Source organism: Lepisosteus platostomus, chromosome 11, assembly GCF_059453375.1.
Source record: "Lepisosteus platostomus isolate fLepPlt1 chromosome 11, fLepPlt1.hap1, whole genome shotgun sequence".
Classification (NCBI taxonomy): Eukaryota; Metazoa; Chordata; class Actinopteri; order Semionotiformes; family Lepisosteidae; genus Lepisosteus; species Lepisosteus platostomus.
The window spans coordinates 28,260,790-28,286,424 of NC_142621.1; the positions used below are offsets into that span (position 1 = coordinate 28,260,790).

General features: G+C 38.9%; 1 protein-coding gene across 2 annotated transcripts in view; it reads right to left on the reverse strand.

Moving 5' to 3' along the window:
* Positions 1-11,868: 11,868 nt before the first annotated feature.
* The window catches only part of rnf11b (ring finger protein 11b), a 32,622-nt gene continuing 18,855 nt past the window's right edge, over positions 11,869-25,635 (reverse strand). Inside the window, exons 2-3 of one of the 2 annotated variants that reach the window (XM_088599002.1) lie at positions 17,447-17,616; positions 11,869-12,350 (exon numbers count right to left, since the gene is read on the reverse strand). In XM_088599002.1, the coding sequence (XP_088455128.1) occupies positions 11,981-12,350; positions 17,447-17,616 (540 nt within the window). In that variant the 3' untranslated portion in view covers positions 11,869-11,980. Of the gene's footprint in view, positions 12,351-12,584; positions 15,647-17,446; positions 17,617-25,635 lie in introns of those variants that run through there. The other variant, XM_088599003.1, reaches the window with a different exon arrangement.

Sequence of the window (25,635 nt, forward strand, 5' to 3'; positions counted from 1 at the left end):
AGAGGGATGAGAGGATTGAGAGGATATAAGGAGACACTGCAGTGTGCAAAAGCTGAACTGCTTGCTAGAAAGAAGGACACTCTCTAGATCTCAAGTCTGATTGATGGCCCCAGAAAACAGTACTGAGATACCATATTAAGGCAACACCTACTGTACTTATCACGAGTAATTCTGGAGAGTAACACTCACAAAACAATACACAACTACCAGGAGATGAAATAACAGAAGCAAGTTATATGATTTCGCCACCACCCAGCGTTGTGCAACATCCAGACAGGAAGAAAACCCTTGTTATGGATGAAGGCAGCCGATACAGAATCAGAAACCGAGCAAACCACAGCAAAGGGAGTATGAAGTCTCCACTCCAGTCTGTGTGCATCTGGTGAGAGGTGGCTGACAGCACACATAGCCATCAGGATGCTGCACAACTTCCTAAACATTTCCTCTTACTGGCTTCAGAGTCATTACTGTGGGCTGCAAATGTATTTTCATTTCATTTCACAGATGGAAGCAAATCAGTGATCATTTCCTGAACTACTGTATACTCCTCAGCTGCATCACCATTGAATGGCATCAGACCATATAATCAAGCACACATGCATATCCTTCACTACCAAAACCTGGCACCTTGAGATTGATTCTCACCTCAAGCTTATCTTTTTGTGCAATGTTGTTCTTTAATTCTTTCAAATTTAATTCCATACCTCTGGTTTTAGTGGAAAATTAAAGAAAACTGCAAAAGGACACGATGCCTTATTTTCCTCAACCAAACAAGGCTGAAATAAGAGAAAACTTTTTTGTTCTTCTTATATGTTGGCTACAAATCCTTCTTCAGTCAAAACAAGAGATCTGCTGGGAGATTTTGACTTCTGGAAAGGAAGAGAGATGATAGGATTAGATGGACAGACTGATTCAGGCAACGCAAGGGTTTGATTGTCTATGCAGGGACAGGCAGTCCTAGTTCTAGAGGACTGGTGTATCTGCAGGTTTTCAAAGCACCAGTTTTGATTTTTCTCGTCAAAAGGCGAATAGGAATGAACCTGCAGGATGACCGTTTATTGGTCGGCTGGGTCAAACTATGTGGCTCTGTGCAGAATGGAAATTGTTTGATGTCGGTGCCATCTAGTGGCTCATTTTTGGTATCACAATCGCAACTGTATTAAAATCCAATGATTGTAGAAATAAATTCAATAGAGTGCTGGTCTAAGACTATTATGCGTATCACTAAGAACTGAGATGCAGAAGAAAATTGAGTTGGCAAATTAAAAACCGTAGAAAAATATCCCGCCACCTTAAACCGGAGAGAATTTTTAAAATATGCAATACCAGATATAACAGTTTATCTGTGAATACTGTTTACACTGTGAACCGTAAAAGTAAAGGAATCATCGCTACCGAAGAATGGTTTAAATTATAGGTAGTATGTATTAAAATATTGAACCAAACGGTTGTTTTAATATAATTTAGTTGCTGTTCATTAACAAGTCAACGCTTTCTCGGTGTTTGCAAGCGGTGAACTTATTGTCCCGAAGTCTAGTTATGCATTAATACCATTTTCTTAGAATAATGCTTAAAAGAACAACCCCGCACCAACATTTGAATCCGACGAGTAGCTTGGGCCCAAGAGAAGTAAACCGAAAACGAAATAAAAGGCTATTAACTGCTGGCATATTTTTTCCTCCAATTTTAAATAGACGGCTCATCAGGTGAGCTGTTGTGTTTCTTTGTGAACTTTCTTGCCCAAAATGTGGATTGGGACACGTCACAAAGTCTATGTGGTATTTCTTCCATCCGCACTCTCAGTGCCTTAAGCCTTCGTTTTCTCAGTCTGACCGTGTTATAATTGAAAACAGCACTGGAAATACTGTATTTAAATAAATTGACTGTCATCCCAGAGCAGAGTTTAAAAAAAAAAGCCCTGCAGAGCCCGGGTTATAAATATTGCTCTACTCCAGTGTTCTCATCGAAAGCCACAACTCATGAGGCACCCAAACTCCAAAGACTAAACACTTGGAAACAACTGTAATTAAGTCCAATCAAGTCATTAAGGGCTCAAGTAGAATGAAAACCACACAGAAACACCTTTGCTCTCCAGTGCCAAGCGTGAGATTGTATAATCTATGTGAGGCTGTGTGTAGCCTGTGACTGATAGTCTAGAATCAAAAAGGGAAAAATAAGTAAAACACTGAAAAATATTTTCCCACCTTCAGTTAGTACATATTTTTTTCAAAATTATGCATAAATCCTTTTTTTTTAAATGATTTTTTGATGAATTTGTTGTGAGGGGGACACAAAACAATGAGAGTGGGACAGTGGACAATGTTGCTGTATAGCAGAGCTGGGGCCCTGAGTTCAGTTCTGGACCTGGGATGCTAGCTGTGTGGATTTTTTATATTCTCCCTGTGTCCGGGTGAGTTTCCTCCAGGTGCTACTGTTTCCTCCCATAGTGCAACTGTATAATGGGAGGTTAAAGGACTTCTGGGAAATTTGGCCCTGGTGTGAGTGTGTGCATGTTTGCATTAGGGCATCAAAAGTGTACCACATCTTGCACACACTGCTTGATGGGATAGTCTCAGGCTCCCTGATGACCATGAAATGAATGAAGCTGTAAGAAATTGGATGGATGAACAAAAGCATTATTTACGGACAGTAATAAAAGTGTTATACTGTCGTCAGTTTCTGTCCGTGTAGAACAGGGATCGCCAACTTATCTCCTAGAAGACCTCAGTCCAGCATGTTTTAGAGGGTCCATTTCTAAAGGCTGGGAACAATTTAACTGTGCAGTTTAACAAGTGATTTTTAAGATGAAAAAAACTTTGAGACGTGTAAACTGAAATGTTCTTTGGCCCTCAAGGACAAGAGTTCCCTTAATTGAACAAACTACTTCCTTAATTAATCGATCAATAATTTGCAGGTCTTTGGAATCTTTGAAAAAAGGTGTCTCAGGGTGTCTGTGAGACAATACAGACTGGCACTCTCCCTGTCCAGAGGCCTGCCAGATGTACAGGGAATTTACAAAACAAGTTGTCCTCTTCAAGGTTAAGACCAAAGCTGTCTACAGAACACTTAAATTCTCACTAAATACTTATTCAACACACAGAAGGATGGAGAAGAGATGAAGCCCAAGAAAAATGATGTTAAACATCACCTCATTTGACGTTCCAAAAATATGGGTAACAGCTGAGCAATATAGCATGAGATGCTGCAAATGTGACAGGTGGCATGGAAAATCTAATCTAATCTAAAAACTAATTCATGTGTTAATGTGCAAAAAGTGCGTATGTGACAGAAGGGTGACCCTAAATTCAGGAACTACTTTTGCTTTGTGCCGACTACACAATCTAACAATTATAAAGGACCCTTCTTCACTTGACACAGGTTCTGTTCATCTCCCAGAATGCACTCACAGACCAGACAGGACAATTAGTAGTGCTTAAGTGTCCTTTTTATTCTCTTGCAATTACAACACCCTGTCTACACAACATCCAAAGGCCACAACACAAAACTCTCTCTAAGGGGCACACATTGTAGACCAGCACAGGTACTCCAGGGATTCCAGTTAGCAGAATAAATATCCCTGAAAGAATGCAGTCCAGCAGTTGTGCCCTTTGTGTAGCTCCTTGGGTGTTTCTTAGGTATCTTCTTCAGTCATATTCGTCCTGAACAATTTGTCCCTGGTGTTTCCCCCTCTACCCTGTTTGTCTCCCAGTTCAGTTTTGGGTAAAGGTGGGTGGTGAGGATGATGCTGGGGTTTTGAGTCCTCCTCTGCCTCTTCAGTCCCTGGTTGTCTGAGTTGAGTGCTCTCCTGGGTCAAACTGCTTTAATCTCTCAAGCAATCCTCCCTTCTCCAAAGGTCAACTCTGACTGAAGCTTTTATTTTAAGCCCCTTTAACAGGGTTTCTTCTGTCCTTTTCGACCGGCCAGTCCCAGTCTGTTTGCCATTGTCTCAGGCAGGGCCAGGTGTGCCCAGGCGATTACAGGAGGAAGCTTGAAGAAACAATATGAATTGTCAGTGTGCACATTTCCAGGTGTCTTGTCACAGTTTTGTGTTTCCTTTTCTGTCCCATACTGCCCAAGGTCTGGTCCTAACTGGTTTGGCACCACCAGACACTTCCACGGTAAGTTGTGGAAATTGAACAAACAAAGTGTTCCTCCTTCCCTGTTAATTGTCTCCTGCCCTGCTGTCTGCGTTTGACGCCTTTGATTATGGGGGGGAAACAAACACACAGGAAAAAGATAAACACACCAATACTGACTCAATCACTGGGCACTATATGCAAACCCAATTAATCACCACCCATAAAACTCTTCCCTTCCTAACTGTAGGCATGGTAGTTTCCCGGAGGAGCTGCATTTTAACAGGAATGAGAAAAGTTCAAAAGACTGACAGGGAGAAGATAGTTCCATATAAATAAGGAACAGAAAAAAATAAGCAGTTTCTTTTATGACAAAAGAGGAAAGAGGGTTTGTCAGGGTGAGAAAAAGGAAAAGAGGAACAAAGACATCCTTGTGCAAATTATTTGGCGACAGAAGAGTAATCAAAGAGTCGAAAAGAGTTGATGGAAGTTGAATATTGATATGGACATTCAAAAATTAAATCCAGCGTCCTTACAACGAGCAACTAAGCAAGATAGAAAAAATGATGATTTTTAGTGAAATTAAAGGTGAATGCAGAACATTAAATTACCATTTGAAACCACAAAATACACTGTTAGTTTCATTAAACGTTCAAGTAAACTGAAACAGGTCAAGTTTCATTATGTCTGAGAAACACAGTCATGGTATGTGTCAAAAAGAGAAAACTACTTAATATCTACAAGAAGCAATTCAAGCTCTTCATTATAATTTCAGAACAGCGAAGCAGAGGGACAGTTCTAATAATATTTAGAATCAAGTAAGTTATTGTTTACAACGGATGTTATGGTGACTGTGACTGTGACCTCTGACTGTGAACTGATCTAAAACTGTTATTCCTAAGAACAGTGTGCTGAGCTGCATAGCTCATAGAAACCACTTCTAGAGAAATTCGGTTCAGCACTGATGATGTTACGTCGCTAACACTTGGAAGGCTAAAATTTACAAAGAAATAAGGCTCGTAAGTTTATTCTCTAAAAACTGAAATTTGAATGAACTTCGAAATGCCAATTCATTGGAATTTTGAAAAACAGAGGCTGAACAGAACAGCATCTTTTTAAGACAACATACCCATTCATCCTAATCTAAGACACCAATTAAATATTTAGGAAAGACAGTTTAGAAAATAAAATAGATATTCTAAAAATTCTAGACATGTGCCCTTTAAATGGACTACTAAAAACATATGAGTGTATACTGACACATCAAATGAAATAAGGTTATTATTGTTAGTCTGAGTTAGGTTCTAATTTTTAAGAAACAAAGGGTAATTCATGTCAGACTATTTTATCACTTGGACTGACAAATTAATATGTTTCCTTGTGTATATTCTGTTTATGCAGAATATTCAGAAGACATAAGTGGAAACTGCACAGAAGTGCATTTACAAACAAGGACAGTTGAAGAGGCACATCTTTACACAAAGGGTTGTGGTTGTCTGGAATAAGCTTATACCCTGTTTACTTCCAAGAAGTGTCTGGATGAGATCCTCAGGTCACTTAGCAACCAAATGAGCTAGATGGACCAAAAGGCCTCCTCTTGTTTATAACCTTTCTTACGGTCCCATTATCTCCCTAAAGGTATAAACACAACATGATGGTTTAGTGCTTCAAAAGATACTGTATATGAAGGTGCTTTTTCTCCACCACAAAAGAGATGTAACAGCCACCAATTTTAAAAGAGCAATCTCTAAAGGTTAGCGCATTGTTTGATTTTAATGACAAAAAGAAACCTCTAATAAAACAGATTTATTTGACCTTTTTATTAAATGTTTCAACACATAATTATCATAGATTGTAAGAAATTCCATATCTAATTTTACTTGGGGGAAACAGCCCCACACGACTCAGATTTGCAATTTTAAAATTTGACTAATTTATTTGGAAACACAGCTCCTTCACACTCTGTTTTCACTTTGATGCTACATCTGTATTTGTTTTCACTTCTTTTGCCCTTTAGAGCTTACCAAGAGGTTTCTTCCAGTATAGTATATAATATAATAGAAAAAAACACATGGAAGGTGATTTATTTTCAATTCAAGAACAAATATTATTGATTAGCTGTGTGTGGATGTGGAAAGATTTAGTCAACTGAAATGTTTGAAATGTTCAAATTTGAATCCTGCATCTATCTCTTACTCTCTCAATGTAAGTGATTAAAATGAAAAGTAAAATGCAGAATGTCAAATGTTAATCCCTTCATTATTACACCAGGTCATTATATTGAGATTCCCTGACATGTCTGATGCGCGAGTGTAACACCTCTGTACTCTGTGTAGTGTGATGTCATAGAGAGAGTCAGAAGGCGTGTGATGTCACACGGTCTTTGTCTGACTTTGATCAACCTCTATTAAAGTGACAATATGCCACCATGTGCCCTGTTGCAGCACAATAATGATTAATTCAAAAACATAAAATGCCAGAGATAAATGTTCATTTGAATTGAATTATATGAGACAACATGTTTTGTAAATAGCTGGCCTAAAAAAACTATAACAACTTACAACAACTAATAGCTAATAATAACACTTCCTGTTTTAGTCTTATTCCTCTAAAACATTTTTCATTACAGGTTTCTTTTTGATGTGTTGGCCTTAAATAGCTAACAATAACTATGTACAATGACTGCTAAAAGGTAATGCCATGTATTAAAACTAGCAGTGCTTTGTTGCATGTAGTATAAGCAATGAGCATCGCTGATTTACTCAGTAGACAGAGCTGCCCAGTCCAAGTTTGAAAATTAATGAGTTATAAAGGGTAAAAACACCTATGTAAGGTGTGCAGTTCCACATTGCGGGAATGTTCAGAGAGCTTCACATCACAGAGGGCACTAGAGCTTCTCATCCCAAGTGATTCCACGGCACACCACATATATGGGGTCGCCCACTTCATTCATCACCAAAGTGCAGTACCCATCCACGCCTATACCTGGGTGAAACACAGCAGATCAGGGGGGAGAAGTGAGAACATACTTCACTAGCTGGATTCAGGGAGAACTTTATTTAGATCAGATTTAGCAAGACAAGTGGAATTTAGCCAGGATCCCCTGCTCTTACAAAACGTACTATGCCATCTTTAATGACTAAGTAGTCAGGACCTTGGTTTAATGTCTCAGCATATATAAAGGTCCAAAGAGAGATATAACCTTTTTATGAATATCAAGGCATACAGTAAGTAGATCATGGACTAAAGAGCAGCAGAATCCTTACCTCTACTCTCATCATTTTCTGTTTCAAAAATGCTTAAGCTATTTAAAACTTAAGGCAAATAGAACTTCTATTGTATTCTGTTCAATTAAAACATCAGATCTACAAGGCTTTAATTAAACAGCTCATAGACATGCCCATGCCTTATTTCCCAGTGATTTGCACCTTCCCTCATCCATGACTATAATTAAACATACCGGGAAAATGTTGTCTAAAACAAAAGATACGGCCCAGAAAGTTGCTGCCACCGGATCAAAGATATATGCTTTGTGGAAGAAAATGGAAATCAGGAGGGCCAAGGACACCTTGTCACACAGAAATTCATTTCCTCATTTAAATGCAACATGGGACAGCTCGAGCACTTGATAAATCAAAATGATACAATTTTAAAGGGACTGCTTCAAAAGCCAAAACAATCAATGTGCTATGGATTTCCTCTAAAGGTTCAACTTAATTGGCAGTCTGACAATAACTGTTTCTGGCATCATAAAAACCATCTCCATAGTAAAAGGTTTTCATTATTGAAAAAGGCTAACAATATTACCCCCCTTTAAATACTACTCTGTGAGCGAAATCAATGCAGTATGTTTTACAAGTTTCAAACTTTAGAAGATTTCTAAGAATATTTTACAGCTTCATTACCAAAAGCTCCAATTTATGTGATATATTTACGTGTGAGTGAGCATATTTTATACCAACACAAAAAGCTGTTATAAGACCTAAAGAATAGCTGCAGGAAGTTGTATTCTCTGGCATTTTGAGATAGGAAATGAAAAATATTGCTTCCCCAGGTGAGAGAGGCAAGACTTTTAAGCAAATCCAGGTTTCCAGGATTCAAATGCAAAGTTCAGTTCAAATTGTGATTATCAGCAGATTGCATAACTGCTAGAACCTGCTAAGAAACTACCACAGAAAAAAATATCAATAAACTCTATCTAAATTTACTGGCTCTAAGTAAATAGAAGCTTAAAAATAAGTTTTCATGAGGGACTGGTTTCATCTCAAGACAAATCATGAACATGTATTTCTTCTGTTGTGTGCTTTAACCTTACCCCCTAGAGTGCTTAAACATGTTCATGTCATTATGGTCTGCAAAGACCGTACGAGTGCCTTCAATTCTGTCCAAACAAGCGGTGCAGTGAAGTCAAAATGATCAAGTTATGGAAAATGATCTCTGACATTCAAATAAAAGGGGCAAAGTCAAAGGCTTGACATGTAGACTCTAAACCCATAACCACTAAACTTACAGCAGAAATGCTTAAATAATGTTCAGGAATAAAGCGTCTGAGCAATGTTAGTACCACCAAAGCAATTGCTTACAGAAAAGAAGGAGAACATGGTTGGTTGGCATATTGAAGGGCACAGCACAGTTGTGCAGGAGTTGCATCCCTAGTGCTCTGGGTTCAAGTCCAGGCCTGGGGTGCTACTGTATATGTGTGGAGTTTGTATGTTCTCCCCAGGTTTTGATGTGGGCTTCCTCTGGGTGCTCCTCTTTCCTCAAAAGAGTCCAAAGGCACCCTGGTATGTATTGAAATGCTGTTTGCAAAGATCCACTGGAGCTGCCAGGGCAGGATGACTGCCATTCATCACCCAGGTGGGGGCTGCACTTCAGTGGTGGGTGAAGTGGTCCCCTTTCTATTTTTAAAGGGCTTTGGGATGAAAGAGCCATACAAATGCAAGTAATTCTATCATATGCACACATTTCTCATCCTCTTGATCTTATTCGTCTTTATTGGATACAGAGATTTTTTTCCTGGCCTCCTAGCTGAATCAAACAAGCTTGATCCTAGGTCCTCATGGTCTGAATCTCCAAAGGTTTTTCTTTTTCCTTCCTACAGAAACAAACATTTTTCAAAATGTATAATAGATCTGCAGGCTCATATGCTGGCCAGGCCAACAGATGGCAGAAAAGCTAAAAAACTAGAGTGACTCCTTCCATGAAGTGCCTAATGATTGCAACTTGTATACATTTGGCGACTGTCTACATTGAGCACTATGAATATGTCGAGTTTAATGGTCATTTAGGTGTGCTATAGAAATGAAAGGAATTATTGAGTAGCCAGTCACGATATCAACATCTCCCACATAGATAGCATTAACATTATCAGCCTAAACTTCTATCTTCAAATAAGGCAATGCTGAAGGACAAGATGTGAGTGATGCATTTAACAAAAGAAGATTTTAAAGCAATTTTTCTCAATGAAGCTTCTTGAGAATTCTGCTACAGCAATATTACAAAACAGCCAGTATCTACACACGCCTGTAGCTCAAAACCACTATTAGAAATCAATAACGTATTCAGCATCGTTCTAGCTTTAGAAATATACAATAAGTATTTGTGGATTTGGTGCTCTTTTAGTAGTTGTTAGATCTGGTAACCGTCTTGTATTTTCGACGCTATTGACTACACAGTGACAAAACAAATCAGAACCTCAAAACTACAAAAATGAAACAAAGTTGAATTCCCAGATGGAATTCTGAAAACAGGCAAAAATAGCAGAAGAAACAGTAAAGCACATGTACATTCTACCATTGAGCTAAACAAGAACTCCTTTCACTCTAGCTGCAAGAACACTTCTCCCACAACTTGCGGCAGGTTATTGAACTGCAGAAATTACCAATTTTTGTAGTGATAACTCTACAAAAGCGTGATCCAGATATACAGTAACTGCACAAGCCTGCCGTGTAGCACAACCTGTGAGAGGTTAAGCATTAACAGTGTAAAACAGAGATTAAGAAAAAATAAAAACACTGACAGCTGGCATCCTTTTACCAAGGCTCTCCAAGTTATTATAGGAAAAGGAACAGTAGTATATAAAAGGTACAGTAGCAACTAGACCAAGACTGCTTTTCCTGAAAATGGATAATCAATGTTGGTAGTTGCCATATTGCTTTGAATTTTATGGGAGTACTCTATTGGGGACTGTTATACCCCAAAAGGTGGCACCTTTCCACAGTTGGATCAATAGGGTTGAGTTTCTCAAGTAGGTATACCACTCAAAAGCACCTCTGTGGTTTCTGAGACACCTGCAATCCTTCAGGTGAAGGCACCACTCAGTTCTCTATGTTGACATGAGGGCTCTAACGCTAAAGCCAAAATAAGAACTGGCAATACCAAACTGGCTAAGAGCCAAATCAATTGCAGTTTTAATTGAATTTCTTTTTTCTCAGATGTAACTGTTCCATTGTGGGGCTGAAGGACATTTTATTCCCTTCAAGATGGCCACTAGTGTCAGTAACTGCGACAAAATATTCCTACCAATAGCTTTGGTCATTGTAATTTAGTAATAGCCACTAGCAATTTTGAAACTGTAGGACACGTGTTTGACATTAATATTTAGATGCAGGGATAAATGTAATTAGTGACAAATATTGCGGGGGATCCGATCAGCACGCCAACAGGAAAAACTGGTCAGAACCCTTAATGTTAAACCACCAACCACAGGAAGACAAGTCCTTCCTATTCCATTCCATTCAAGGTCACATACTGTATTCCAAGTGCTTGTTGCACCTCCTGTTGTTTATGATCATTGCGACATTGCTTCAGAACAAATATTCAGGTTTCTGACAAGCCATCAAAAGCCAACTCCATAACAGAGAGAAAACAAAAGCCTGGCACCCCGGTAATACTGGCTGTCGATATTGGCCACAACCGCTTATTTTCTCGTCACTACTATCACCTCAAATGCCGTAGTTATACTAAAAAACATCACACATTCACAACTGCATTTCTGCTCTCCCCTTTCACCAGTTACAGAGCATTTTATGCTCCAATGAATTTCTACAATTTACTACACTCTGTAAACTCATCTACTGCACTGCCGACATTGCTTAGCTTTGTAATTTATGTTTGTGTTGTTCCCTGTATTTATAAATAGATATCCTACAACATTTTATAAAACCTGAATGGTGGTGTATAAAAATGTTAACATCAAATAAATAAGAAAAATAAATGATACTTTAAACATAAGTTGAAACCAATAAGACACAAAAATAATTGAACTCATTAAGAATCACGCATATTTACTTGGGTGGCTTTCCTGGGACCACCTGCTGATTCCTGCTGTATGGACATCTTTCAACTCTTTAGGTATAAAAAATAACTTCTTCAATGTGAAGTGCATTTTGTAACACATTTACCCTTTCCTGTCATAAACAGGACTTTTCAGTATGAGTGAGAAGACTAACATGGTTCTTTGGTAAGGAATGTATTATCACAGAACTAAATCTGCAATGAGACATATTTGTCATATCAGATATGAAAAGGTATCATTAAAGCAAAGTTTTAAAACAAACTTCAAGTGTGACTAAGCACATTACCACAAGTCTTGATAAATACAGCTCATCTTTGTCTTTCTACATCTGCAGAGTCTACCCTTTTAAGCTAGGTTTTAAGATCATAAGATCATATGCGTTTAGTCCAAGATTGTATTTTGTTTTATAGTTATGCATAAACCCACATGGTTCTTGCTGAGGGGCAATACCAGACAGGCAAAGACCACTCATAAATAAACAGGAATACCCAGTAATCCTTAGCGCAGTTTCTATTTATTTTATGTTTAGTCTGTGTACATATGTATATACATACTTACAGACATCACGTAAAGATATATGCACATACATACAGATGTAGACCGCTGTTCAAAAAATACACCTCAATAGTCCTGGAATCCATGGCAGCAGTTTATTTCTGAACAGCCGCTGTGCATATGCATGTACACTGATACACAGACAGATACATACATCTGGTAGAGTTTTGCATTGCATACCACTCCTGCATTCAGTGCTACTTGGGAGAGGGGGAGGGTTAATTTGCAATATCTTTTTTCCCCAATTCCTTATCTCAGTTTGTATGTGCGGAGCCTGGTGTGCCTCCTTCCAGCATCCTTCCGATTCCCAATCCGCCATCTTCGGTCTGCGCTGGTCTCGCATTCTCATTAGGCTGCCTTTGAGCATGCTTGAGCCCCGTGCCAGCTCGGGATCCTCTCCAAAAGCTCCAGTCTCAAAAGACCTAAGGCAATGGATTCCATTTTGAATGGAGAACACAACAACAACAAAAAAAAAAACTGTGCAAAACAAAAGCTTTTCTTTAAAAAACAAAATCTACTTATTTTCTGTGCCAGTGTCACCTATGTTCAGCTCATTAAGGTAACACCCCGACGCCCGTTATTGAAGCTGTCTCCCTCAGCAGTGAACCTTGACCCCAAACACTATTTCTACTAAGGGAAAACCAGACATCTGCTGCTTTCCATATAAAGGAAAAAAAAAACAGAAGATGCCATCTGTGACACCAACAGAACCTGCCATTCTCTCCTGTTGCTGACACACAGTTAGGACTCATTCCACACTGGCTGTAAGAGATATTCAAGATCTCTTTTGGGGAAACAAAGACAGTGGGCAAAAACAACAGCAAAGGGATATACTTCTTTTTAATTTAAGGCTTTGTCTGCTTAATTCTAAAAATATATATATATAATTCTAATGCCGTTTAATGTATGAAAAGTATATACAGTACTTTTTTTCTTTCTTGTGCTGTCAAACTTTTAAGGACACAGGAGTAAGAAGTGTGTTTTGGAACACGGTATAACAATTCAGCAGGCAGAGCCTGTTTTGTTAGTACCAAATAGAAATGTTTTTGCAGAGCATATGAAGGGGATCTCCTTCAGAAAACTCTGTATCTCTAATTAGAACATCTGCTTGTGTTTAGGCTTGGTTCTCCTCCACCTTTACTTCTGTGAAGCGATAACAAAGCTTTGTAATACTTTCATTACCTCTGAAACCATGCTTTTGTTTCCTTGGAGCTGAACTGGATTTTCCACTGGCCTATCATGTAACCGATAATGATGAACAAGCTCGAAGAATTACAGCATGCAATGAAACAGATTTCAATTACTGGTGCCAGGCCTGTCTCAAACTCACTATGCCTTAGAGGTATTCTTTTATTTTAAAAAGAAAAAGAGGAGCATAAACGTGAAGATAAAAATAGGTCAGAATTTTTCTGGCTATAAAAAAAAAATTAAAAATTGTTACTTTGTAAATTGAACTTCCAAGAATATACAGTCATATTCAGAAAAAACTCTAGGTTGGAATTTTGTCGAGCTTAACTTAATTCAGTGACAGCGCTTATAACTGGAAGGCCAAGAAGAAACTTTGATTTTGTGAATACTTTGACAGAATGGTTCTGCTGCACACCATATGTGGTGTCTAATGGTGTTTATAATTGGAATAGATGTACTCCTGTGACTGAAGAGGAGCACGTATTTATAGACTGAAGTATCAGTTACATGAAGATTACCGTTATGATGTTACATGAACAGAAGCACTGTTACGATGACATTCAAAGTAGTTAGTAAAACGCTCCAAACCAATAGCCAGCTGCTTGCACACCCTTTACAGTTAATGAGAACATTTTAATGAATACCAGCCTCAAATGCTATCTAAAACCCCGCTGAAAAGGGTAAAAAAAGAAATGAAACAATTCTGCTTTTGAACTATGAGTTGCATACCACTCCTAAAATTATGACTAATAAAGATTTTTGCATAGTCATACCTGTTTGAAAAACAGCAGTCTTCTTTCACTCACAGTATTTCAATAATATGATTCAGTGTGGTCATGCAATTAAAAACATTTTGAACAAGTTCATTATGAAAAATCATATAGTAAATGACTCTAGAAGTCCATGGAATTCTTGCCTATGGGGATGCCTATTAATTCACCTGCTGCTATTATTTCATTGACATGTCAAATTTGTTTGAGATAACATTGACTCTTTCACATTCTGGAATGATGCTGAAGAACACTTGACAGAAAAAAAATCAGACAATGTTGAAGACATCCGAAAATCAAAACTTTTCAACTAACAGCAAAAGAAGTACAGCATGACCAACAGAAAGTCGGGATAAATGTGTTACAACAGTGGAAAGAAATATAAATGAATAAAGATACATTTTAAACTACAACTCTGCTGTAATATAATGAGGTTCAACTACGCAAATTATTTGAAAAACTGGCATTTGTTCACATATTCTGATATCTCGAAATATGTAAAGGCAAAACAAAGAAAAGCGACCAGTGCAATTGTCTAAAGAGCAAAGCAGCATATCGGTCACACTTGGGTCTTGTGGCCTTTCTGCCATACTTCTGAAGCAGCAGACAGTCTGCACCTTAGTTACAGATGATAGGCATTTCTTATTTTGTGACATGACTGGAAGGTGCACGGACCCTTATGCTTTTCCAAACCCAGTAACTGACCACACGGGTTAAAGCTTCTCATTATTTGTGGAGGGTGTGCAAGCCACTTTACATCTCCGAAAACGCGATGCACAGAAGAGTGGAAGACAGCAGCCAGATTATCTATCCATATCTGAGCTCTGTTTAGTGTGCACTTAGTGCAAAGAGGTCTTTTGGATTAAGTGGGCTGGTGTACTACTAAAAGATGCGAAAAGGATATAATTATCTTGGAAACTATGTATTGGTACAGAGGCATAACCTTTTTATATCTATTCTACAGAAAAGTGCAAATGTCTTGATTTGAGTCATGAACATGCCTGTGTCTACTTTCTAGTAAACGTTCAATCCGTTTTCCTTTTATGGCAATAAGCCCTTTGTGACATTGAATTGGATCTAGTTTCTGTTCTTACCCAAAAAAAGAGGAACTTTCTGTCCAACATGCTGAGCACTCAGAATAAGGACCCCTCTAGCAGTAGTAGATAGTTCACATTTCGCAGTAGAAATAGGGTAGGAGGACAGGGACATAGGGGTGGCGATCAAAGTATCACCAGCTATTACAGATCCCATCAACAGGACTTCCTATTCTTCTCTGCTATCCTATGAGTTGTTCCTGGTTGTGGGGGCTGCTCTTGAATGATTCACTAGCGCCAGATGCGGTTCTCCTCTTTCTCCCCTGCAGGATTTCCTGGCCAGCAGGCCTGAGCAAGAGATCCGAGGTGGATATTGTTTGGGTGGGCAGGAGGTGTGATTGCAGCCAGCCCTACCCCCCCCTCCACTCCACAATCCACCCACCTCCCATCCTGCATCAGAGGAGGTGAAGCTAGTAGTGGAGGAAGGGTGTATGTGTGTGTGGGGAGGGTATTAGGGGTGGAGGGATGGGGTGGGGGTGGGTTGCAGGACGTGGTCAGTTGGTCTCGTAGGAAGAGAGCAGAGCGGCGTCCACAGGCTCCATGCAGGATGGACAGGTGAAGGACCGCATGAGCCAGTCGTCTATACAGTCCATGTGGTAGATGTGCATGCAGGGCAAGAACCGGATGGGGTCCCCATAAACAAAGTCCATCATACAGATCACACACCTGCATAGGGAACACAGCCAGGGAAGGGGTGGGGTGGGGGGACAGGGGGGGACATTTGTTAGCAATCTGAATTCTGATAAGAATGCTGCTGCACCTGACAGCTATCGGAGAGGCTCAGTGAACCAGGCATGGACAACAGAAGTGCTTTTATAAATAACTCCCTACACCGAGGACAACCTGCTGCCATGATGCAGTGGAAGCTCAAAAAAAAAAAAAGAGAGAAGAACAGACAGGGTAGATTTACAAAAATGAAAACTATGTCACAGTGGTTTCTTATCTTAGTCTTACCTTCTTACCTGCTAATTGGTTCATTATAGCGTAAGCTCCCAACGTTTTATTACCTTTTGACTAATAGAATTAGAAGTTCAACTTTAATTGAAGGGAGTAATTCAGTATAATTCTCCCTTTTGCACTTATCATGTAATGCATCATAAAAGGCTGAATTGGAGTGTTTAGTTTTTTTTTATTATCTAGTAGGTCACCAAAAACTGAAGTTTGTAATCTGTTTAGCTCTAAAAATTTTATACTAAATTGTAAGTGGGAGCACACTTAGTGCCAGGAGTTTTCACAAAGCCAGTGACTGACAATGGAAAAATACTGAATCAGTATTTTTAGTGGGCATTTTAGCTCTGATTTGTCTGTTTTGCTCCAGAATGTCCCCTCCAAAAAGGTAAATAAAGAATGCACAATTACTTTATGCAGAAATCCTACAATGATAACCACCGTCTATCAATCTGGCCTATGTCCTAATTAACATATACTTTTGGTTACAAATTGTGCACTTAAATGAAACTTAAAATATCCTATAGTTTATTGGATAATATAGCTTGAAGGTCATCAATAACATGGGTTTGAGACGAAAACCTCATGGCAGCAGTGAAAAAATTAAACCCATTAGCTACAAAGGAACAACAACACATTCAGACCTTAGGATGAACCGATGAAATTTAAATGATTAAATGCTTAGAAAGCAGTCCCCTTGACTGAGGCATTAACAGATCTTAAGCCGTTATTTCTGTTTGGGGACAGTTGACTGCTAGATGAATGAAGCACAAATATCAAAATCATTCATGTTGCTCAAGATAAGGTGAATTTATTTGAAATAGCATGCATCAAGAGGCTTACTCCAAATAATTCAGATTCTAGAAGCAGTAAAGTGAAATGACATTCAGAACTAGAACTGTGGGATGCCATGTTGTTGAAGTCAATATCTGACTGTGTTCAATTAGCTATGAGCAACCAGAACGTACATCTCTCATCTGTAACCTTTTTTTATGTTTTATGTTCAGAAGTACTGAACTGTCACCAAAGACTTACCTCCCCGCATTTAACCTCACATCATTTTATCGGCAATGCATAATGGAAAAATATGAACTAAAAAAAGATCTATGCAGAACCAGCAACAAAGGAACTGTTATAATCAATGCAACGTTGAATAAAAATTCAAATAAATTTAAAATGTTACTGTCAATTTGCCCCAACTTATCGATTCTCATTAGCCTGTGCCCTGTTCAATTCTTCTGCTGTTTATAATCACCTCCTCCGATCAATGTTTTCCTATCCTAGCCTTGGGGATACATGAATTAATTCTCTATTTCTAGTGTGCACAATGAATTGCTTCTAACCAACTTTGATCTAGTTGAATTTGATCAGGTACCAGAAGCCATTTAAAAAATGAAAAGCAATTTAAAATTGATAACTAGGTGGTAGTTAGATGTACAACTTGGTCTTTTCATTGGTCTGAACCGCTACACTACGGTCTAGAAACGATTTGCGAGAGTGGCCAGAGAGAGTACTCACTCGCGGATCTTTTTCTCCGAGCCATCCCTGCCGGCGTCGTACACCCCCTTGGGCAAGTGCTGGATGAGGCCGATCCTCTGGGCGATCCTCACCTGCTCCTCCTCCGTCAGCTGGGTGGCCAGGCGCGTCTGGCTGGGAGTCGGGTGGTACACTGGCACCTGTGCCTGCTCCTGAAAGCAGAGAGCGAGGGAGATCTGTCAACGTGAGGGGTAGGGCGGGGAATGAAAAGGAGAGCTCTGAAAAGATCTAAAGGAAAGAGCAGAGGGCAGAACTGCAGCCACTAGTTCCCATCACAAGCTGAGCGCCGTCAAACAGCTAAACCCCAGCATTTAATTTGGCTGTGTTCCTTATTTGTACTTGGTCTTTGGCAGACAATCCACGAAAGATGGGTAAAAAAAAGAAAAGATATTGCCTCTGTGGCATTCGTGAATTTTGTCTGCTTCAGAAATCTCTAAGCATCATTGATGCTAGAGAATTAACTTGTTTTTTAAGCGTTTCCACAAAGGCCTGACAAAACATATGAAAATGCTTCGCTCTAGAATACTGTGGCTTGGTATGCTGGCGTACATTTAAAGAACACAAGTAAGAGAAATGACAATAATGCTGCTGTTCCAGGTACTTCATTGTCTCTACTCTTGTTTAAAAATTGTTGCATCTTTGAAAAAAAAAAACACCTGTTAAGCCAGAACAAAATCAAGAGTTCAGACCTCTAGATATGCACCTGCTGTTCCTGCGTGCTGAGTCAGTGGCAGAGACAAATGCTCATGGATCAATGTAGTCAAAAACCATTGTGAGAACATGCTTGTTTCTCCTAACAAGTCCACACCCACATTCTGACAAAGTTCAGTTTCAACATTTTCTTTTCTTTGCTCCTGAAGTGAAACAGTTAGCGACGAGGAAACTGGTGTCCTTTTTAGACGACGAGGTTTGCTGTTGCAAGGAGCTGGACTCATTCTGATCAAGTACGCGAGAGTTCCAGTTTAACCCTGCTACTTGACCTGACCCAAGTCCAGCAGGTGGCATTATTGCCAAGTGCCAAAAATGACCCTGCATCAGCTTGACTGCACAAGGTCATCACATTTCATAGATCTGACAAACAAGTTGGTAATAATAATAATAATAATAATAATAATAATAATAATAATAATAATAATAATTGCTTGCACTTATATAGCGCTTTTCTGGACACACCACTCAAAGCGTTTTACAGGTAATGGGGACTCCCCTCCACCACCACCAATGTGGTAATCCTGTGCTTTACTCTAAAAAAGGAGCAAATCTAAATTTTAACAATAACCTGTCAAAATACTGAAGAAAATATTACCGGAAGGAATTGCAAATTCAGAAGCTACATTCCGAACAGAAGGTGAAAACGATGACTAACGAAACCTTCTCGAACGAAACTCGTGAATGTTTCTCGTCACTCACCTCCAGGTAATGAATAGGCGGTAATAACTAGAGTGAAACCAACAGTATTTCCTTACTATAACAGCTTACACAGCATGTTTTATAGTTCCAGAAAATGTTATCCTACATTTACCTATACACTATCTGTGACTGGATAATTGTATGAAAGAGTTCATTATGACTATCCATTTAAATGGAGGGATTCCCCTTTAAAGTAAAGTGGGATTAGGTCTGACCTAGGAATTATGTCGGATTTTTTGTTTTTACTCCACAAGACATAGTAACAAGAGTGCAACACGATGAAAGAAAACAACAAAAGACTTTAAAGTGTTTTTGTTGTTTATGCCTTCATCCTTCCTGTTTCAACTAGGAATACTGTAGAAGCTGTGCTATAGCCTGTTATCATTAATGAAGTTCTGATTTAAGGGTGACTTCAAACAGCCAGTACCATGCTGAGAACTGTGCATACAATTGAGACAAATGTAAAAAACACGCAAGCACATCACCACACCATCTTTCTTTAACAGAATGCCTGGATGCCATAATGGTTAAGCTCCATATTTTGTTCTTTAAAATATCAGCTTTTTTTCTGTGGTAACTTGGATGATGATACCGAGACAGATTGCGAAGAATTCTGTGTGTGGTGAATGAGGATAAGGACCATACCTGGTCTGTAGTCTATACTGTAGCTTGGGATGGACCAGTTTGACCAGATTGGAATTTATCTCATTTCTACGACACTGTAACACCATACTGGCACAGTTGTGAAAGCCTGCCACAGCACTCCTATTATTTATAACAAAACACGCTTGTTCCCTGATGTACAAGGAAAATGTTGAGCTGACATCCTTTCAGACAGTAACTGTTGCAGCCACAGCACAATTGTGCTGTTCCAAATGGCAGCGTGTGTGAGTCTGAAAACCCCTCACTGAAAAAAACAGATCAGGTAAACAGAGACATCCAGGGGAGGACAGTTAAAGTTCTAATAAAACCATTGGGGGAACACAACATCCAAGAGCAGCTGAACACTGCTGTCAAAACACAGAAAGGTGTGTCAACTAACTAGCAGTAGAACAGAAAGAAATGCTTTCCAGTGCAATGAACGCACAAAATATTTGAGATACATTACAGTAGGTGTAAGGATGATAAAATTGTGGAATTAGCTGAATTGTTCAGATTAATGAGCTTGTAGACAAAATGCTAGTTAATAGTCCTGTTAATACCACTGCTTGTACGGAGACTGGAGCCAATCCTGCAGATGTGTGGGGATGATTCTTGCACATTGCTACACATCAGGATTACCTTCCCCACACATAGACTTGGACATAGAGAAAGAGTACTTTTATTTACTCCTGCTAAATGTTACAAAACCTACATTTAACGCCGCCATTTTGACTACTGGAAGACAACAGATATTTCCAAGGTTACCATTCTATCTGTTATCTACACTTTTAATACTTTTCATGAGGGACATCCAGGTATGGTTTTGTCACTCTGTAACTTGAGTACTACGCTGGCAAGCGAAGGAAAGATAACCAGAAACGAGGCAAAACGAGTAATGATGAAAGTTCTTTCCATTTCTACTGGAATACACTGAGCACAACAACTAAAGACTAGAAAACCAGCAAGTGTGCTTTTTTGCCAAATAAGCCTCAATGCATGCAAACTATTTGAATTTAAATTTACCTTAAATCTGATCTAGAATTTATGATTGAGACACTGAGAAATTAACATCTCTGACATGTATCTTATGATGAAAACCCTAATAAAATTTATAACTTTTTGCAATAAGGGCAAATCCTAATAACGTTTGGTTAGAATACTAACAATTGGATAAAACAATGGAAAACTTAATTGAAAAGCTTTATTAATTTATTAGCCTTGACACTGCCAAAAACCCACTCAGTGTACCATGTCTGAGTTTTAAGGATCCTTTGAAAATGTAAGCACACTCACTTAAAACCAGTCATTACCCATAATACTGGGAAAAAGCATGATTATTTTCTCCCACGTTCTTCTGCAGTCATAATGATTTTAAGATGCCCATCCCTCTCTCAGAAGACTGCTTCACAAATGCATTTACTTAGAAATACTGCACCAAGCCCTTATACACACACATCAATGAGCCACATCAGTGTTTCTCTCACAGCTTCTGTGAATGATGTCGTAATTCCAAATTGCAGGTAAGTCCAGGATAAAGATTAGCCTGCACCAGCTTTGGGTTCCACACAAGCAGAACGTTGCATCAGCATTTTTCTGACAAAATTCCACATGCGAAAGACCTTCATTAAATTACATGCATTTATTATAAGAAGGAGATTAGCCTGAGTCAGCATTTTAATGCTTTCCCCCAACCCTATAAAAACTGAGTATTTTGGATTCATGACAGCAACTGCTTAAAACTAACAATTAGGCGATTTACATTTCCAACCTGGAAATTCAAGAATTTTAAGCCCATTAGATACATAAGCACACAACAAGCTTAACATTTAGGCTTACTTATGAAATGCACCAATTCTACCCAGAATAAAGGTTTTACTGTACTTCTTAGTTGGGATATTTGTATACTTTATAAAACCAGTATAAGAATTTACTCACATAAACCTAAAGTAAATTAACTGTAAAACATCACCAAGCAATCTTTAGTGCTTGCTTTCATACTCCCATTGTTTTCTGGCAGAAGTCAACAATGAGAGCACAGCACAAGTCATCTTGACATCTTTTGTACACCTCATTGATTCCTCCGGGATATATAAGGGTGGCAAAAGCAGGTTTTAGATGGAGTAATGAATTGGGCTTTGTGAATCTGCAAGACTTGGCACGCCACATTCATAAATTAACCATGTTAAAGTAAAGCGAATCAGGGAAGAAACCCAATCGCAGACAGATCTATATCTCAGTGATAACTGTTGATGAGGCTCATCAAGTGAAAAGATGCCATTGATTGGGTACTGCCAGAGAGCCCAGCGCACTGCAGACCATGACAGGCTTCCACACATGCAGAACTGAACAAGGCACACTAGGAAAGGATCGCAGCTTTTATGCAAGTTCTCTCAAAGTGAATTAAAGGTCTCTCTGGTTACGTATGAGGTGGATTAATGTGAGGAGTGTTTCAGAAAATGCTTCTCTTTGGTTTGCTATTTTTGCCAACAGTAACATGATTGTTCAGAGGCAAAACTGAACAAAAATTATGGAGAACTGAAAACATAAAAAAATGCCTTCCTCCAAACAAATACACCTTCAAATGTACTAACCCAAAACAAGTCTGAGAATATTACACACTTCTGAATGTTAGGTTAGAGTTACTTTTGTTGTATAAAAGTTTAAATCAGTTATTCAGATCATTCTGATTGCCAGTGTTAAGGCCAAAATTAAATCACCTTCATACTGTAATGTCTTGAGGTAGCTACACTCAGGACCCAGATTAACGCTGTCTACGTGTTGCTGCAGGATTAAGATACAACACAAAGTCCCCCTGTTTGTTTCTTAAATCCCTGAAGCAATCAAGTGCCGGCTGGCAGCAAAACAGCTGGGCTGGCTGGAGTGTACAGTCCCAACTTCATCTCCAAATCTCCTTAAGCTTTCGCACGAGGTGACCTTACAAAACTGGGAGGCCTGTGGAATTAATTAGCTCCAAGAATGTAGGTCAGTGCCCGTTAAATGCCTTCTTAAAGGGACAGGAACCTGTCAAGACCATTGCTTCTGCCTGGTGGTATACCTTGAGCAGTGCTGTGCCAATGACATGATTTCTGAAAACAAGCCGGTATAGTACAGACCAAAGGATTTGTATTTCAAATATTTACTTTTTAAAAGGTTCACAATTCCCCCCATTACCTAACAAATAGGGGTGACATGTTTCTCTCTATGTAGAGAGGGTGACCTGTTTTGAAAAAAAAAGGTATTTTTGCTTGCCTTGTACCCAGTCACCCAGAACTTAAACTGAAAAAAAATGGCAAGAAGTGAACTTCTGCCAGTAACAAACTATAGCCCCATCACTAAATTTTACAGGCCTAAATTACTCTAAACTAGGCGACAGGATACTACTGCTTACTTAACCTAAAAAATGTTTTTTTTTAATCAAGTTCTTGCTAGCAGCTGGTGTTCCATCTGAAGATGTGTGGTCTAGAGAGACAAGAGTGGTTTAATTACAGGCAGGAAACTTCAAAATCTCACAGGAAACCTGCTCTGCTAGAGGACATATGGAAGCACCGATGCAAACACAGTAGTGATCTTACTTAGTAGTAGTCCAACATGATCCAGTTTCCACTGACCTTATATTGAAATTTTCCAAGTCACAGTGGGGTTCAATTACAATGCACAGCTTGCTTTTTCAACTCAAGGATGATGCAAAACAGAAAAAAAAATACAACCACCAAATTGTGCTCTTCTTTTGGTATTGAATGAGCTCAGTTTATGTTAAATAAGTAAGACAAGTATTCAGCATTGCAATCCCCTGAGGTTGATATGACATAACCATGGCACCAGACACCACAACTTGTGACCCAAGACATTTTCTTGTTTGGGAGCAGAGTGGAAATATTTTAGGTCAGAGCTGTCAGAAAGAAGTTAGCTGGAATTCAGAAGATGCACCCTCTAACAGTTAGACAGATGTGTAAACTTCCCATATTTAATTTTTCATTGTCACATTGCCTTTCTGGTACATACAATAGGTCACAACAAAAACAATAAAGCAGGAGTGCCGTACAGATTCAGTTGCATGATGGAGCTAACAACATCTTTCTGTAGTATGTCTCACTTTAAAGCATACCCAGTCTTGCTCATGGGACAGTAGCTGTTTGAATGAGGCTGCACAGGACAGAAGACAGGGTGGGTGTTACCACAGACTGCTACACATCAGGCACTTACAGCCAACTGAAAAGTAGTGAGATACTACACCACAAAACCTAAACTGTACTGCAGTACTACAATTAAACAACCCATTGATGGTGGAGGTCCAGGTTTAATGGTTTGGGAAGAACTGTCAAATACCTATCGAAACGCCATTTGTAACAATTAGTTGAACTCTAACTGTGCAGTGCTACACTGATCAAGTGCAGGGATCGCACTTGCTGCCCTTCCTGTTCATATCGTTTTGCAGAATGAGAATGTGACACTTCTGCTGTGGATGCCCTACTCACCGGACTTGAGCGGAGGACATGCAGCATCTGGGGCTCAGAGACCAGTGAACCTAAACACACTTTGGTTACAGTAAGACTTAATTTTAGGTATAGAAACATAAAAAGACACTTTGTTTTAAACATACTTAAAACACAATGAAAAGCCAAAAAAACGTTATATTTGAATTTTAAAACCTGCTTGTTTATTTCTGGACTTGAGGAAGACCTTCAGAGAAAAAAAAACAACAAAGACTGAACATAGATTTATTTGGTATGTGTATCGAGCTTCTTGAATTTTCAGTTCAATCTCAGTGGAGGGGAGATACATCCATTCAGGTAGTCTCTCACTGAGAGGAACCCTGCAGGGCATGCCATAGGTCTGATGTTACACAGACCAAGGAAACAAGAGGACAGTTCTTTCTAAAACTCATTGATTATACATTAAATTGTCCCAAGCTTTTCAAAATTACTCAAACCATTTCCAAATGCTCTTGAAAGAACGTGCCGATGCATGCATGTGATGTCTGGCTTTCATACAATGCCAGTTTAATTACCCTTTTTCCCCACATGGTACTAAAAGGACGAGAGCCATACCACAAGAAAAACAAACTCAGTGGGGTGTATTATGACAGTAGTATGTTATATTCTTACATTATTTTGCAGTATGTTAAATGAATATTCAAGATCTTGTAAAGATGAAACGTTCACAATGCATCCCTGATACAAGTCAATCCTTTTCCTAACTGCAACTCGTTCCAGTAAACAAATTTGCCATAACTATGCCAAGCTGATGGCAACATGTGATGATACCACCAGTGACAGCTGAGCAGCAGTGAGACTCTAGAAGTGATAAAAGTCTGTCAGCTCTATGGACCTCAATTTCATTTCAAGTCATTATTGAACCAGTCACCAACTACTCTGGTTAATCTTCATTATTTATGCAACGAAACATTCACTTCTGGAGTAGCAGTAACAGACTATACCTACTTTTCTTACACATGTTTCCTACACACGTACAAAGTTGGCTTAAATATATTAAGCTATTTAAAGCAAGAATTACTCAATTATTAAAGACAGAAATTGTGGAACAGATTCAAAATATACTAAGCATAAAATATAAAGTATATGGATTTTGAATATTGATCAAATGTTTGTGGTGTCATGTTGATTGATGAATTGCGAATGTAATAAGCTTGAGTTATTTGGACTGTTACATAAGCACTTTATCACTCAATTAGAGAGAGATGACTGGACACAAGTGATGAAGTGAGCTAACCTGTTGATCAAGCCTGAAGAAAATCAAGAAAGAAATTAACCATTTACCATTAATGACTTTGTGTCATTAATAAGGAGGGAGATAGACTACGTTACCTCAGTTGAGCTTGCCAGCACAGTAGCAATGACTCAAGGTTTGTGTTGACCACACTGGAGCGTAACAGCGAGTGTGGAGCAAACATGCAGAATAACATTTTAAATGTGTACAATGGGGATGTCCAAGTGTGATGGTCTGTGCAGGAATGTCTACTTCAAAACTGCAGTGCCTGATGTCAGTCTGACTGCATAGTGCTACACTGATCAAGTCATAAGACCTTTCTTGTTGTCCATCTGTGGGCTCAGCCTTAAAACATTCCAGCAGGGAAACACATGATCTTTGCTTCTCAGGTA